The 16,605-nt window shown below is 46.6% G+C and overlaps 1 protein-coding gene across 1 annotated transcript in view; it reads left to right on the top strand.

Annotated features, from left to right (window-relative positions):
• Positions 1-11,751, top strand: part of INTS12 (integrator complex subunit 12) — a 35,307-nt gene extending 23,556 nt beyond the window's left edge. The window contains exons 5-7 of the mRNA XM_038755139.1: positions 3,826-3,985; positions 7,436-7,582; positions 11,053-11,751. Coding sequence (XP_038611067.1) covers positions 3,826-3,985; positions 7,436-7,582; positions 11,053-11,643 — 898 coding nt within the window. The 3' untranslated portion in view covers positions 11,644-11,751. The remainder of the gene's footprint in view (positions 1-3,825; positions 3,986-7,435; positions 7,583-11,052) is intronic.
• The last annotated feature ends 4,854 nt before the right edge of the window (positions 11,752-16,605 follow it).

Genomic DNA, 16,605 nt, shown 5'->3' with positions numbered 1-16,605 from the left:
ACTATACAAAGTGTTTGGGAGCGTACGATATTACAGAATTACTCGTACTGAGCACTTACTGTGTGCCCTCCCTCTGCCCATCTGCCAAGCTAGCTCTCTTCCTCCCTTCAACGCCCTGCTGAGAGCTCACCTCCTCCAGGAAGCCTTCCCAGACTGAGCCCCTTCCTTCCTCTCCCCCTCGTCCCCCTCTCCATCCCCCATCTTACCTCCCTCCCTTCCCCACAGCACCTGTATATATGTATATATGTTTGTACATATTTTTTTTACTCTATTTATTTATTTAATTTATTTGTACATATCTATTCTATTTAGTTTATTTTGTTAGTATGTTTGGTTTTGTTCTCTGTCTCCCCCTTTTAGACTGTGAGCCCACTGTTGGGTAGGGACTGTCTCTATATGTTGCCAATTTGTACTTCCCAAGCGCTTAGTACAGTGCTGTGCACATAGTAAGCGCTCAATAAATACGATTGATGATGACGATGATGATGCAAAACCCTATTCAAAGTGTTTGGGAGCGTACAATATTACAGAATTGGTAAAAACGAAGTCTCTGCCCACTGGTTTACATTCTAGAGGGCCAGACTGTAAGGTTCAAAGCTCAATCCTGGATCTCCTGTTCTCCCTCTACCCCTCAATCCCTTGGGAAGTTCATCCACCCGCTTACCGTAGGCGCTTAGTACAGTCCCCGCACACAGAAAGACAAGCCGTGTGATCTAGTGGAGAGAGCCCGGGCTTGGGAGACCGAGGACGTGGGTTCTTATTCCGGCTCCGCCGTTCGTCTGTGCTGTGTGACCTCGGGCAAGTCATTTCACTTCTCTGGGCCTCAGTGACCTCATCTAAGTGCTCAGTACAGTGTATGGCGCTGAAAGATCATCTCACTGTCGGCACCATCATTTTTGAACACCAAGGAAGGTACCTTTATCCATTCCTTCAGGCTTCCTGTAAGACCGTCGTAATAATAATGCTGGAATTTGTGAAGCGCTTACTATGTACCGACCACTGTTCTAAGCGCCGGGGGAGGTGCGAGGAAATCAGATTGTCCCCCGTGGGGCTCCCAGTCTTCATCCCCAGTTTGCAGATGAGGGAACTGAGGCACAGAGAAGTGAAGCGACTTGCCCGAGTTCCCGCAGCTGACGAGTGGCGGAGTCGCGATTCGATCCCACGACCTCTGACTCCCGAGCCCGGGCTCAGTCCACTAAGTCACGCTGATAGCGTATTCATTCTACAAGAGGAAAAATAAGGCGCATTTGCAGCGGAAACCCGAAAAGCAGAATGGCGGATAGAGCACGGGCTCGGAAGTCAGAAGGACCTGGGTTCTAATTTCGGCTCTGCCACTCGTCTGCTCTGTAACCTTGGGCGAGTCACTTCACTTCTCTGTGCCTCGGTTCCCTCAACTGTGAAGCGGGTAATAAGACTGGGAGCCTCAGGTGGGAAATGGACGGCGTCCAACCTCATTAGCTTGTAGCTTGTACTTGTAGCTTGTAACCTGAGCGCTTAGTATAGTGCCTGGCGCATAGCAAATACCGTAAAAGAAATACCGAGAAATATTCAAGTACCGGTTCCCAGTTTTAAAACGGCCATGACTGGGGTTGCCTTTTGTTTCTTTCATCCTTCTCCCTTCCCCTCCTCCTCCCCTTCCCCTCTCCCCACCTCGCCCCCGTCTAGGAAGAGGAGGAAATTGGCTTTGAAATCTAATCCTTGAAACGTCCCAGATTTAAATTGACGACCCAAAGCAGTGTAATGTAAACACCGATGCAGTCCCTGGAGTGTGGCTCATAAAATAATTTCTTTATTCACTCCCAGATGATGTCATTTGTCCCACGAAACCACTTGGAGGTCTAGCTTTTTCTAATATGCATGCTTTTTCCTCCTTAAAATGTGGGGATTTGTTGGTTCCTTTCAGAGGAATTGTTATTTTTCAGAACGGATCAGGAGAACAGTAGAGCATTGAAGTGCCATAAATGAACTTTTTAAAAACAATTAAAGAGATACAGTTGAAGAACAGATTCTTTTAAGAAAATATTCCAGTAAAACCATCCGGATGATTCTTTTGGTTTTTACGGTCTCTGGTATATAACGGAGTGAGGTTATATTTCTCACCCAGCCACAAACATGGTTGCTATGGTTACCTATTTACCTGCTCCTCCGGGGACCTGTGGAAAGGCACTTAGCAATTATGTAGCCTGATTTATCCTCTGAAAGAGCAGATCATTAGGAAAATGCTATCTGGCTAATTCATAGACATACATGCACTCGTGCATATCGCTAATTTGTCTCTTTTATAAGCAACTCTTCTTTCAGAGGCCCACAGAATTCAGCCCTGAAGGCTTATCTGTTTGCCGAAAGCTGGAAATTCGATCATTTCTAAAATTGCGACCATTTCATGGTAAAATGCACCTCACACCGTAGAGCTCTCCTATGCTTTTTAGATTTTGAAGGTGATGCAAATTAAATTTTTTACTCCCATTTTCCTTAAGGTACCAAGCATTCCTTGGGTCTTAACTCTAAAGTTTAAATGTGTCACTGGAATGTATATTTCTTTGGCGACTTGATAAACAACCTGGAACTGAGCAGTTATGCATCCATAAACAGCAACACAATATAAAAACAAGCAAATGGAGATATTTAAAGGTTAAGGCATAGTGGTTGGAGAGGGAAAAAAATGCTTCCCTAGCTCAGAAAACGTAGAGGCAGGAAGCTGAATATTTTGTAGGAGAAAAGAATGGGTTCGGAGGCCCAGAGAACGGCGAGGGGCAGGGAAGCTGAAAGGAAGAAAAGGCTACAGAACAAGACAGAAAAATCAGATGGTGGGTAAATCAATCAATCAATTTATTTATTGAGCGCTTACTGTGTGCGGAGCACTGTACTAAGCGCTTAAGGGTGAGTAAGGGTAAGGTGGTGGGCGTGACTCTTTTACGTTACCATCCCGCCTAGGGTGCAAACCGTATTGTGCCAACTGTCACGCCAAAGCTGTTGATTCATTCATTCATTCAGTCGTATTTATTGAGCGCTTACTTTGTGCAGAGCACTGGACTAAACGCTGGGGAAGTACAAGTCGGCAACATATAGAGACGGTCCTTACCCAACAGCGGGCTCACAGTCTAGAAGGGGGAGACAGACAACAAAACAAAACATGGGGACAGGTGTCACGTCATCAGAATGAACAGAAGTAAAGCTAGATGCACGTCATTAACAAAATAGAATAGTAAATATGTACAAGTAAGATAAAGAGAGTAATAAATCTGTACAAACGTATTATACAGGGGCTGTGGGGAGGGGAAGGAGGAGAGGAAAAAGGGGGCTCAGTCTGGGAAGGCCTCCCGGAGGAGGCGAGCTCTCAGTAGGGCTTTGAAGGGAGGAAGAGAGCTAACTTGGAGGATGTGTGGAGGGAGGGCATCCCAGGCCAAGGGAAGGACGTGGGCCGGGGGTCGACGGCGGGACGGGCGAGAACGAGGCCCGGTGAGGAGGTTAGCGGCGGCAGAGGAGCGGAGGGTGCGGGATGGGCTGGAGAAGGAGAGAAGGGAGGGGAGGAAGGAGGGGGCGAGGGGATGGACAGCCTTGAAGCCCAGGGTGAGGAGTTTTTGCTTGATGCCTAGATTGACTCGTAGCCACTGGAGATTTTTGAGGAGGGGAGTAACACGCCCAGAGCGTTTCTGCACAGAGATGATCCGGGCAGCAGCGTGAAGTATAGACTGAAGTGGGGGAGAGGACAGGGGGACGTTGCCGACAATCCGGGTTGGGGTTCAGGGTGTTTTGGAATAACGAACTGGATTAACCCCCGCTGTGATTTCCGTGAAGTCCTAATTGGAAATGGTGTGTTTTCAGGCAAATGACCGTGACGTCGGGCAATCAGTTAGTGGAATGTCAAGAGTGCCATAATCTTTACCACCAGGATTGCCATAAACCCCAAGTGACGGACAAGGAAGTGAACGATCCCCGTCTCGTGTGGTATTGCGCCCGCTGTACTCGGCAGATGAAGAGGATGGTAGGAATACTCTCTTGGTCTGTTTTGAGCTGCGGCTTCACTTTCATTCAGTCGTATTTATTGAGCGCTTACTGTGTGCGGAGCGCTGTACTGAGCGCTTAGGAAGTACAAGTTGGCAACAACTTTGGGCGTGTTCCCGCTAAAGAGTTGCAACTAGTCACATACCCTGTTAGGTTCCATCCAGCATTCGGGAACGCGGCCATCCGGTTTCCGTAAACAACCCGAGAAGGCGATCGACGTTGTACAGTTTTTGTATCGTTTGATATATGTTGTTTTCAAAGTGCTTTGGAATAATAATAATAATGATGGCATTTATTGAGCGCTTACTATGTGCAAAGCACTGTTCTAAGCGCTGGGGAGGTTACAAGGTGATCAGGTTGTCCCACGGGGGGCTCACAGTCTTAATCCCCATTTTGCAGATGAGGTCACTGAGGCCCAGAGAAGTCAAGTGACTTGCCCAGAGTCACACAGCTGACAACTGGCGGAGCTGGGACTTGAACCTGTGACCCCTGACTCCAAAGCCCGGGCTCTTTCCACTGAGGCACGCTGCTTCTTTGGAAGGGAAAATCCGAGAGTAAGCATCCCGTGTGTGTAGTCTAGTATAGTGCTAGTATACATAATAATAATAATAATGGCATTTATTAAGCGCTTACTATGTGCAAAGCACTGTTCTAAGCGCTGGGGAGTTTACAAGGTGATCAGGTTGTCCCACGGGGGGCTCACAGTCTTCATCCCCATTTTCCAGATGAGGTCACTGAGGCCCAGAGACGTCAAGTGACTTGCCCAAAGTCACACAGCTGACAGTTGGCGGAGCCGGGACTTGAACCCATGACCTCTGAGTCCAAAGCCCGGGCTCTTTCCACTGAGCCACGCTGCTTCTTTGGAAGGGAAAATCCGAGAGTAAGCATCCTGTGTGTGTAGTCTAGTATAGTGCTAGTATACATACATGAGTGTACATGTGTATACATGTAAATTTGAGGGTGTCAATCAGTCGGTCGTGTTTATTGAGTGCTTCCTGCATGCAGAGCAGTGTACTAAGTACTGGGGAGAGTGCAGTATAACTCTAAAGATGTGTGTGTATGTAAAAAGGGCAGGAACTTCTAAAGATGTGCGTGGAGGAGGCAAGGCGAGAGAAAACAGGGGCAGGGGCTGCAAGACAAGTGTATGGGAGCAGAAAGGAAGAAATGATGACAGGAAAAGACAGAAAAAAAATCAAATTGTGGGTGAAAAGGAGAATCAGGTGGTTGGCGTGGAAATGGTCCAAAGCAACAAAGAGCCAAGACACAGGAGGACAGATGCAGACCGACAGATGGACAAAAAAAGGAGAAGGGAGGGCGAAGCAGAAAACGGACTGACCCAAGAATGGGAAGATAAGTAGAAGTTAATAAGAAGAAAAGGCAGAAGGAAAGAAATCGGAAAATTGCCGAGCTAAACTCTGGAAATGCGCAAGTACTCCCGCCAGTTAATATCACACAAAATATACACCGTCAATCAGTTTGAATAATTTTGTTATCTTTACGGCATTTCCTTCTTCTAATGGCTAGTTGCATGAAATAATCTTTATCGAAGCCTTTTATTAACCCAAAAGGTGCCGTCAGCGTGCCTGGCTATGTCTACTTCTCTGGCTTTTAAAAATGACAAAAAGTCGGAGCGACTGGGGAAGACGGCCATTTTGGTTCACGTGTAGTTTCTTCAGAAATTTGAAATGCAATAGAAACATTTTGCGTGTGATTCGGGAATAGAGGAACAGGCAAAATTAGACCAGGATTTTAGCGGTGTCTTCGGAATGCTGTTTCCAAACTTGAAACAGCTGTTCTCGTCCTCATCAGGAGTTGTAGAGTAGTGAAAGTGGTAACAAATAATGATGATCACAGTATGGCATTGTAATATGTCAGGATGCCATATTTATATACGGTCTCATGATTCTTGAGGGTGTTAGAGCGCTTTGAACAGCGCTTGGCACCTAGTAAGCGCTTAACAAATACCACCATTATCATTATTAAGGTAGATTTTGATTCATTAGTAACTTAACCCCATGGCAGTTTATTGACTGAAACAATGATACATACTTTTTGGATTACAAAAAAAAAAATAAAGCAGCGGTAACATTTGGGTTAGATGTGTGTTCTCCCTTAGAATTTATATAACGAAATAGTGGAACGAATAAATGCTAAATGAATATGGTATTTGGTAAGCGCTTACTATTTGCCAATTACTGTACTAAGCACTCTGCTGAGATCTTTCGACTTGGCCTCGAGCCCGCTTCCCCTCCTGGACTTCTCCTGCTGCTCTCCCCCTCTCCCCAGGACCCCTTTTCTGTTTTCTTCACCTGATTTTTGGGGCAGAAATTCGAGGGTGCGATGAGCCCTCTCTGAATCCCTCGCTCCCAGGCTCTACACTACCTCAGGGTGTAATTTTAAAATCGGACGGCCGCCAGAGACCACCTTCTTCCCCACACCTGTTTTCCTCAGTCTGGGGCTTCTCCATCTCCTCTAAAAACCGCTTAGGAAAAATATTTGTGCCTTAGAGGATTATCTACTTGACCTGATTTCTTTACATTTTCGTGCACTTTGGGTATTAAATAAATCGATCTCACCCTTATATGTTGACTCTGTAGCAGAAATTGGAAGGAGGTTTTTAACCTTATGTTATGGCCAACTGGCCACTTTCAGGATATTCCTCCAAATTTTCCTTGCACGTTGGGTATTAAATTAATCGATCTCACCCTTATATGTTGACTCTCTGGCAGAAATTGGAAGGAGGTTTTTAACCTTACGTTATGGCCAACTGGCCACTTTCAGGATATTCCTCCAAATTTTCCTTGCACATTGGGTATTATATGAATCGATCTCACCCTTATATGTTGACTCTCTAGCAGAAATTGGAAGGAGGTTTTTAACCTTACGTTATGGTCAACTGGCCGCTTTCAGGATATTCCTCCAAATTTTCCTTGCACGTTGGGTATTAAATGAATTGATCTCACCCTTATATGTTGACTCTGTAGCAGAAATTGGAAGGAGGTTTTTAACCTTATGTTATGGCCAACTGGCCACTTTCAGGGTATTCCTCCAAATTTTCCTTGAACTTTGGGTATTAAACTAATCGATCTCACCCTTATATGTTGACTCTCTAGCAGAAATTGGAAGGAGGTTTTTAACCTTACGTTATGGCCAACTGGCCACTTTCAGGATATTCCTCCAAATTTTCCGTGCACTTTGGGTATTAAATGAATCGCTCTCACCCTTATATGTCGACTCGGTAGCAGAAATTGGAAGGAGGTTTTTAACCTTACGTTATGGTCAACTCGCCGCTTTCAGGATATTCCTCCAAATTGAGAGTCTTCGGTATAATTCAGTCCAGGTAGGCCCTTAAGGCTAGTGTTTCCGGATGGTACTGTAGTGGAAACGCGCAAGACAGGCGTCTGATCTGAGCGGCACGTTGTCTCCGCAGGCTCAAAAGACCCAAAAGCCACCCCAGAAGCCAGCCCCTGCAGTGGTTTCGGTAGCCCCGGCCGTTAAAGATCCACTGGTCAAGAAACCGGAAGGAAAACTCAAGCAGGAGACGACTTTTCTAGCATTCAAGAGGACCGAAGTCAAGGTACTGTACGTCAGATTTCATTTTCGCCTCTTGGCTAGTGAGATTTATTTTTTTCTTTTCAGAGGTTTTTGCAGGTTCTGCTCTTTTCCCTGTGAACAATATCCCTGCTGAAAAAGACAACTTACCACAGCACCACTCCAAAACGGGGTTAAAGTGCGGTGTCGTTTAGTATTTTCCTCACAAGGCTTGTGGAAAATTCGCCATTAGCGTTTGTTTCGAAAGGCTGAACTCACTGGTTCTCCTCGTCAGTTGTCCCTCGTCTTCACTCTGCCTTTAAAATGGATGTATTAAAAAAAAAGCCCTTTGTCCTTTTACCTCGCCGAGTTGGCGTGGTGGTTGGAAGCTGAAGAATTTGGCGTTTCCCTCTCTTTCACTTGGAGTCTCTCAGTCAGTCAGTGGTATTTATTGAGCATCTCCTGAGTGCAAATCACCCTGCTTAGTGCTTGTTGTGGTCATGGCGGAAGTAATGGTATTTGTTTCATTCATTCATTCACTCATTCAATCAATCGTATTTATTGAGCGCTTAATAAATGCCATTATTATTATTATTATTATCGGGAAGCGAACTTACTGTGCAAAGAGCACCGTGCTAAGTTCTGGGAAAGAATGCACAATCGGGAAGTACGGCAGAAGCCAAACATTTTCCATGCCTGCAAGGATTCTACAGTCTAATGAGGGACACAGACAAACAAAATGATTTGCAAGTAATGGGAGCAGGAGAACGAATAAGGGTAAAATAGGTAGCTGAGCAAATATGCCAGGATGCAATAATGAAATAAATAACTCGCTGCTTAATATTCCTGACTGCAAAGTGCTCTTAATTCTTAACATGTAGTCCAAAGGACCCAGAGCTTGGAGATTGTTAGATATAGATATATATATATCACGTACATTTCTTTGAGAACAAATGCAGAACATGGTTTGTGGAATTCAGGTAGAAAGAAGGCCCAAGCATTCAGGGTTAGGGTTAGCCTGAAGCCCCAGTGGTCCTTTGCCCAGAACAGAAAGAGCAGTCCTCGTCCTAGCAAAAACTGGACTTTATTGCCCAACGGAGTCTACCAGCAGACCGCGCGGCGGGCTACCGTGCCAAGAAGGCGGCCTGATCTAGCCGACGGCTGCCCTCCCCGAACTGTCCGTCAACAGGCCGTGGTCCACGGACCCCTTCCCTCTTATGGTCTGAATTCCCTGGGCCTCTTCGCTCGCCTCTTTCCACTGACACGAATACCCTTGTGGCCTCTTTTCACTCCTGGAGATCCAAGAGCCACAAACCCGAGTGTTTAACCTCTTTCTGAGGGCAGGAGTCAGTCCTAAGTTTCATCTTAGAAGGTGCCCGGGCAGGGATTTAGCAGTCAGCCTCAAATACTCACGTCAGCATCACTTGCAAAACAACAAAGCGGTGATCCTTACGCATGAGCATTTCGAGTTTGGTCATATTACAGAATCGCAGCTATTCTCTAGCCGCTTATGGGACTTGGTGGGGTTTTTCCATTTTCTGTGTTTGCAAAGCTCGTTCTGATGGGCCTCTCGGCTTTCTCTCCGACGGACATTTAACTGTTAAGTATATTTCTCTGTCCCATTCAATTCCCTACTCTTCCTCAAAGCAAAGCGCAAATTATCACCCATCTTTTCGGTGCCTGGCTCGTGGAACGGGGATCTGGGTACTTTTGGGGAACTGAGGTTGCTCACTTGAATCCAATCTGGAATATTGTCATTACCCTTTCACCGTCCCCTCAGCCTCTCGGTTCCCCTCTTCACCTTGTTCTTCCCCGGGTGTCTTTTCAGCTTTGTTACCGCTCTCCCTCAGCTTTAGTCAGAATAATAATAATAATAATGGTGGTATTTGTTAAGCGCTTACTATGTGCCAAGCGCTAAACCGGGACTCCTCCGGGGTGCCGTGGGACTGGCCCCAAATATTCTAGGAAGGTGTTTTTCCACCCAAAGAGCCCTGAGTAGGGTAGCTGTGAGGTCAAGCAGAGCGAGAGATACTGATCCTCTGCATTAAGTATCCTTCTAGGAATATATATAGATAAACCTTTTTTCCAGATCTACTTAGAGTTGAGCCTCCGTCCTTAAATTATGAAGGAGGATATCAGTTAATGAAAATTATGATGGGGATATGTGTGTCATCATTGATTTTGGGAGACATCTTGGTCACCTGGAACAAGATTAAGACCAGCTAATTATATAAAAACCATTAGAGTTGGCGGATGGTAACTTAATCACTTCTAAACCATATGTAGATGTCCTTTGTGTTTGAAGATAATGCTATTGATGGTAAGACTTTATCCAGAGAACTGAAAAGCTGGATGCGTGATCCTTAATCCCTTCCGTGCTTTGTGCAAATGGGGATTGCCCCTTGCTGTGTTTGCCGTTTTGTCACGTTTGCTCCCAGCACGACCTGGTGCTGTTTCCGATTTTGCTGCTTCCTGGCGTAGTCTTAGCAAAGTCTGCTCTAAAACAGCCCCCTGCTTCCCGTCTTCTGCCCCCTTATTCATAGCACCGTGTTGGCCTCTCTGCCTCCATTGATGCTAACGCTCCCACACGACTGGAGCGTGACAGCTCCTGAAGGGATCACACAGGCCGAGCTCCCGCTTCCCAGCAGGTCTGTCTTTATCAAAGCATCCCATCCCTCCTACCCCCTCACCACCAGGATCCCGAAGCAGACACCCCCCTGCCCCTCAGGACTGTGAAATTATGTCCTTTTATTAACCACCAATTCCTCCCATTACCCTAAACATCCCGTTTCCCCACCCTGTCTAATCCCGTGTCCTTTCTGCTTGCCCAAATCCGGCCCTGGTCCAACCCCTTGATGGGATAAACCGGCGCCGGAGCCCCAGAGAAGCAGCATCCTAGTGGATACAGTACGGGCCCGGGAATCGGAAGGACCTGGGTTCTAAACCTGGCTCTGCCGCTGGTCTGCTGTGTGACCTTGGAAAAGTCACTTCACTTCTCTGGGCCACAGTTCCCTCATCTGTAAAGTGGGGATTAAGACCGTGAGCCCCACGTAGGACAACCTGATTACCTAGTAACTATCCCAGCGCTTAGAACAGTGCTTGGCACATAGTAAGGGCTTAATAAATACCGTAGTAATAACAATGTCACTTCACTTCTCTGGGCCTCACTTACCTCATCTGTCAAATAATAATAATAATGATGATGGTCTTTGTTAAGCGCTTACTATGTGCAAAGCACTGTTCTAAGCGCTGGGGAGGTAACAAGGTGACCAGGTCTTTAATTCCCATTTTTCAGATGAGGTAACTGAGGTAACCTCTTCTGTACAATGGGGATTGAAACCGTGCCCAACCCAATCGGCTCGTATCCACCTCAGCGCTTAGCCTGGCTCATAGTAAACGCTCAACAAATACCGCGATGATTTATCGCCATTATGACGGTTCCTTGTCCCGATGACGTCTGACGCTTCAGCCGACCAAGGCCAAACCTGCTTTAACCCGGTGTTTTGTGTGTTTCAGGCCTCAGCCGCGGTGTCGGGGGCCTCGTCCTGCACAAGCGTGTCCTCTTCGGCGGCCAGCGGCCTCACGGGATGGGCCGCTTTCGCGGCCAAAACCTCCTCGGCGGGACCGTCGACGGCCAAACTGAGCGCCGCCACCCAGAGCAACGGTGGAAAGCCAGCCGCCCCCTCGGCTACCCAGAAGCCCGCGGGCTTGACCGGACTCGGGACTTCTTCTAAAGCCGGACTGAGTTCCAAGATGGGTTCAAATAACAGCAGCAGCGGCCCCTCCGGGCCGCTGAAGCCTCCCCCGCCCCTGACCTTAGGCAAAACGGGGCTGAGCCACTCAGTCAGTAGCGACGGCGTTGGCAAGGGCGGCCTTCCCAGTCCGAGCGGCTCCGGGCCGAGCGGCGCCAACCAGCCAGGCGGCGGGAACGGGAGCAGCGGAGGAGCGGGGGCCTCCGGGAGCGCCGCCGGCAAAGCCCCCGCGGACCCCGGCAACCCGTCTTCCTCGTCCCTGAAGGGCCCGACGTCCCAGGAGTCCCAGCTCAACGCTATGAAGAGGTTACAGATGGTCAAGAAGAAAGCCGCCCAAAAGAAGCTCAAGAAGTAGCAAAGGTTAAATGTATCCTTAGCTCGTTCCGTCACTTAACAGTGAGCTTTCTAAAAGGACACAGAGAATGGAAAACATTATTTGATTAAAAACTCTTAGGGCCTCTTATCTGAGTGCCTTTTTCTCCTTCCCCTAAACAGCGTCAGCTAAACTGGGGGGACTCTAGTCTGGCTTCAGGGTAGAGAGTTAATTCCTCTGCCGTACGTAGGTAGAGGAAGCTCCAGTTCCAAACAACCACAGTACATAAAATCCAGAAAAATGAAGAATTCGTGTCACGCGCTGATTTCTGATGCAGTCGGGGATCCCAACGCCCCATTTGACATATTGTCCGTTTGCTGCCGGAAAAATCAATTCCCTTCCGGCCGCCTCCCTCCCCTTGACTCGTTCAGTTCCTGCTCTGCGGTGTTCCCACCCCTCGGGACTCCAAACTGGGCCGTTCCCTTGCCTGTCTCCCCCAGCCTCCCTCATTTTATTAAAAACCGGTGGTGCGGTGCCTTTCTCAAGACCCGAGGCCGGGGCGTGGGCGCTCGTCCCACAAACGGAGGAGTGAAAGGAGGGGAGTGAGGATGTTGACTGCAATATTTGGGGCTCAAGGGGAAAAGAGCGGGGACCCGGGGAGGTGATTATATCCAAGCCGTGTTTTTGTCTTCTGTGGGGGCATTTAACACCGGAGAGCAGTGAGGCCGCTAGGCCCAACAGAGCCCAGAGCTGGCGCCTGGGGGTTTGTCCCTTGGGAGGGGGATCTTAGTAGCAGGATGAGAAGATCTGAGGAGACAGGAGTGGAGGGGATTACGTTTGGGATATGGAAAAGCCCCTAGGAATAATGGAGCTGCAAGGAGGAGAGGCGGCGATGCTGGTGGAAATCTGTAGTCAGCTTTGTAATTGCCTGTAGGGCCGGGGGTATGTTGTCCGTCATCAAGTCGGGAACAGGAAATGACAAATTGCATTTCAATCTATGGGAAAACATCAATCTCTCAATGGTATCAATCAATCAATCAATCAATCAATCGTATTTATTGAGCGCTTACTATGTGCAGAGCACTGTACTAAGCGCTTGGGAAGTACAAATTGGCATCACATAGAGACAGTCCCTACCCGATAGTGGGCTCACAGTCTAAAAGGGGGAACACTGTACCTATCCCACAATACGCCCGCAGTCGTCTTCTAGATTGCGAGCCCGTTGTTGGGTAGGGACCGTCTCTATATGTTGCCAGCTTGTACTTCCCAAGCGCTCAGTACAGTGCTCTGCACACAGTAAGTGCTCAGTAAATACGATTGAATGAATGGATGAATTTTTAAGGAACATTATATATGGACCCTGGAATAAACCGGTATTTAATCAATCGGGGATTTATTGAGTGTTTATCACGAAGCAGCGTGGCTCTGTGGAAAGAGCCCGGGCTTTGGAGTCAGAGGTCATGGGTTCAAATCCCGGCTCCGCCAATTGTCAGCTGTGTGACTTTGGGCAAATCACTTCACTTCTCTGGGCCTCAGTTACCTCCCCTGGAAAATGGGGATTAAGACTGTGAGCCCCCCGTGGGACAACCTGATCACCTTGTATCCCCCCGGCGCTTAAAACAGTGCTTTGCACGTAGTAAGCGCTTAATAAATGCCATCATTATTATGATGATTATTATCATGTGCTGAGCAGTGGTCTAAGGGGCTGCTGCCTTTGAGGAGCTTACAATCTAATGGATTTAAAATTCTGTCAAACATGTGCACCTCCATTCAAAAAAAATTCTCCATTTCATTAGCAGGCCATAAATGATCTCAACTGATACTTTACTGTTTTGAATAAAATAAAGAGAATATGAGTTTCCCATCAGGAATGATGGGTGACAAGAAATCTAGGTCCTTTGACTCCCGGGCCATATTGCCTCAATGCCATATGATAGCTTAATAGGTAGATAAACATGTGGATCTGCCCATGGTTAAAAGAACTCTCTCTACCTTTCTAGCTGGATGAATAAAATGTCTCTAAACTCATAAATAATAATGCACTCTAAGGAAGAAGATGATGGAAATTATTATTGATGTCAACAGCTCTCTTCACATAGAAATGAGTAAGACCGTGAAATTTCAGTAAATCTTTTCTTACCAAAATGCTGTAGCCATCAGTAAAGATTGCATATGCAGGATAGTGACACTTTTATACTTAGGTGAGGTTTTACCTGCAAGGGTTTCACTGCAATTGGAAAAAAAAAACCCAAACCACCAAGGTTTCCCAGACTTCAAGCTCTTTTTTCCTTTCAGATCTTTGCCCTCCACCACATAGCAAACCAATAAAGTAGAAGGTTTTTCTGTCAAAGCATTAGTTTCACCTGTTTTTATCAGTCCCAATGCTCTTAAATATATTACTACTTCACGCTAGCAATAGTAGAAAGTATACCATATTGCCAAAATGGATTTTTATTGATGCAACTTAATTTTTGTTAATAGTTGGCCAAAGGATGGAATTCACAAAAATCGTTATTCGCTCAGCTCTTTCGGTCCATACCTAAGTAATGTCAGAATGGAGTAGGATGGAGTTTGATGATGTTACCAAGAGATCGGTTGTCAGTCCTCTCCTCCTTCGCTTCTGAAATCAGGCCGAAGGACTTTGGACACTTTCTTTTCATTTTCAGATTTGTAAATATGAAACTCCTGAATAGCAAAAAATGATCAACTTCCCTTCTCTCAAGAAGGATTTAAGAGAAGCCCACCTCTCTTCCTGCCATCCCGAGTGGAGTATCTTAGGCTACGAAGCAGCCGGAGAACGGAAGAACGGAGACGGCCAGACAGGCTGATGCGGGTGGGATTTGGAGAAATGGAGAAGCCTCTGAATGTAGACAGACTGAAAACATTAGGATCCGTCGGTCTGGAGAGATGCAGGCTGAGGGAATACACCTCTTAAGTTTCCCAAACCACATGAACACGGAATCATCGCTCTCCAACTTGTGAAGGAGGAGAGTACCCCTGGAAGTTGGGAAGTGATAGGTGACAAACGAACATTGCTCTAATAATGATGGTATTTGTTAAGCACTTACTATGTGCTAAGCAGTGGGATAGATACAAGGTAATCAGGTCAGACGCGGTCCCTGGCCCACATGGGGCTCACAGTCTTGATCCCCATTTTCCAGATGAGGTAACTGAGGCACAGAGAACTTCCGTGACATGCCCAGGGTCATAGAGCAGACATGTGGCAGAGCCAGGATTAGAACCCAGGTCCTCTGACTCCCAAGCGTGTGCTCTTTCCATTGGACCACGCTGCTTCTCCGCCCAAGAGGGAAAATAGAATGAGCCCCCTCAGGGACAACTGCAGCTGAAAATTCCAGCAAGTAAGAGGGATTTGGATTGACTGGGGAACAATATGGCCTAGTGGAAAGTGTGGGTCCTAATCCTGGCTCTACCTGCTGCTGGGCACGCGCTAAATTTCTCTGTGCCTCAGTTTCCTCATCTGTAAAACTGGGATTCAATAGGCCCGTTCTCCCTTCTACTTAGTGAGCCCCAAGTGGGACAGAGACTGTATCTGACCTAATTGTGTCCAGTGCTTAGAACAGTGCTTGACATGTAGAAAGCACCTAACAAATACAGAAATCATAGATACGTTTGCCGCAACTCACAACCATAGTCGAAAACCCCGGAGGAGAAGAAAATTTTATTTCTGGCTGCTTATAAACTTGATTCTTTAAGAGAGTATCTTGGATTGGACTATGATCTTCAAGATCAAAGGCCGATTTCTTTTTACTTCAATCATCAAAAAATACGATGGGGGATAATAATAATAATAATGGTATTTGTTAAGCGCTTAGCTATGTGCCATACACTATTCTAAGCACTGGGATAGATGCAAGGTAATCAGGTTGTCCCACTTGGGGCTCACCGTCTTCATCCCCATTTTGCAGATGAGGTAACTGAGGCCCAGAGAAGGTAAGTGACTCACCCAAAGTCACACAGCTGACAGGTGGCGGAGCTGGGATTAGAACTCGTGACTTCTGACTCCAAAGCCCCGGCTCTTTCCACTGAGCCGCGCTGCTTCTCCCGTTTAAAGAGTGGATCTTTAATCTGTGAATTATAGTCCACCAGAGAGAGCACCAAAATCAAATCAAATCAAAAGCCTATCTGCAGTGGAATCACCGACTATCTCATTTGCCTTGTTGTATGCTGTCAAGTCATCTCCGACCCATAGACGCTACTAACACTCCTGAATTAATGACGGGGCAATGGATTTTTTAAATGCAGCTCCATAACTACTTTAACCTACCTTAGGAATCAGAGCCTGCATCCCTATCTTTCTCTGAAATGCCTTTTGGGAGGGGTTAAATATTGACTAAATGCGGTAAACCCTTTAAGACACATTCATTTCTGGGTGAAAGGACTGAGCGCTGAACACGAACTTTTGTGACTCTACATCAGCTGTATTCAATAAAAGTTGCTACCACCAATCTACTCTCCATCTTAGAAGACCCAGAATTTTTAGTGAGGTTGTGGGTTATGGCACAGTTAAATCCTTTTTTACGCCGGCTTCATCACGGTGCTTAATAGAGTGTAGTGTACTTCAGCGCCATTCGGCCGACAGTTTCAAATTAGAGAAGCGAGGCTAAGATTTTCTGAAGTGTAAGACACGGCTGTTTAAGCCATTTTGATTTTTCTCTCCAAATCAAAGGGATGAATCCCTGGAAAAAAAAAAAAATCTGCCTTTAAAACACTTGTCCCGTAACTGTCATTTGTTTTCTCCTCGATATCATTTTTGCATCCGCAGAATTCCTCACGATCGTCTCCTGACCGTTATGGTTACGAAGTATAAACACTAAATGAAGTTTTGAGCAGACGCAGGTTTTACTTATTGCCTGTAAAAAGACCAGCAAGTCCGTGAATTGCCTCATTCTTGGCAAATACACCCAGTTCAGAGGATCTCTGCTGGGCACTGCAGTCTGTGGAAAGGGGGGACCATTAAAGCGCAAAGAAAAGGAATCAATTGGC

The sequence above is a fragment of the Tachyglossus aculeatus genome, chromosome 12 (assembly GCF_015852505.1).
Source record: "Tachyglossus aculeatus isolate mTacAcu1 chromosome 12, mTacAcu1.pri, whole genome shotgun sequence".
NCBI lineage: Eukaryota > Metazoa > Chordata > Mammalia > Monotremata > Tachyglossidae > Tachyglossus > Tachyglossus aculeatus.
The sequence above is the reverse complement of the archived record's forward strand: the minus strand, read 5'-3'. Positions and strand labels throughout refer to the sequence as shown.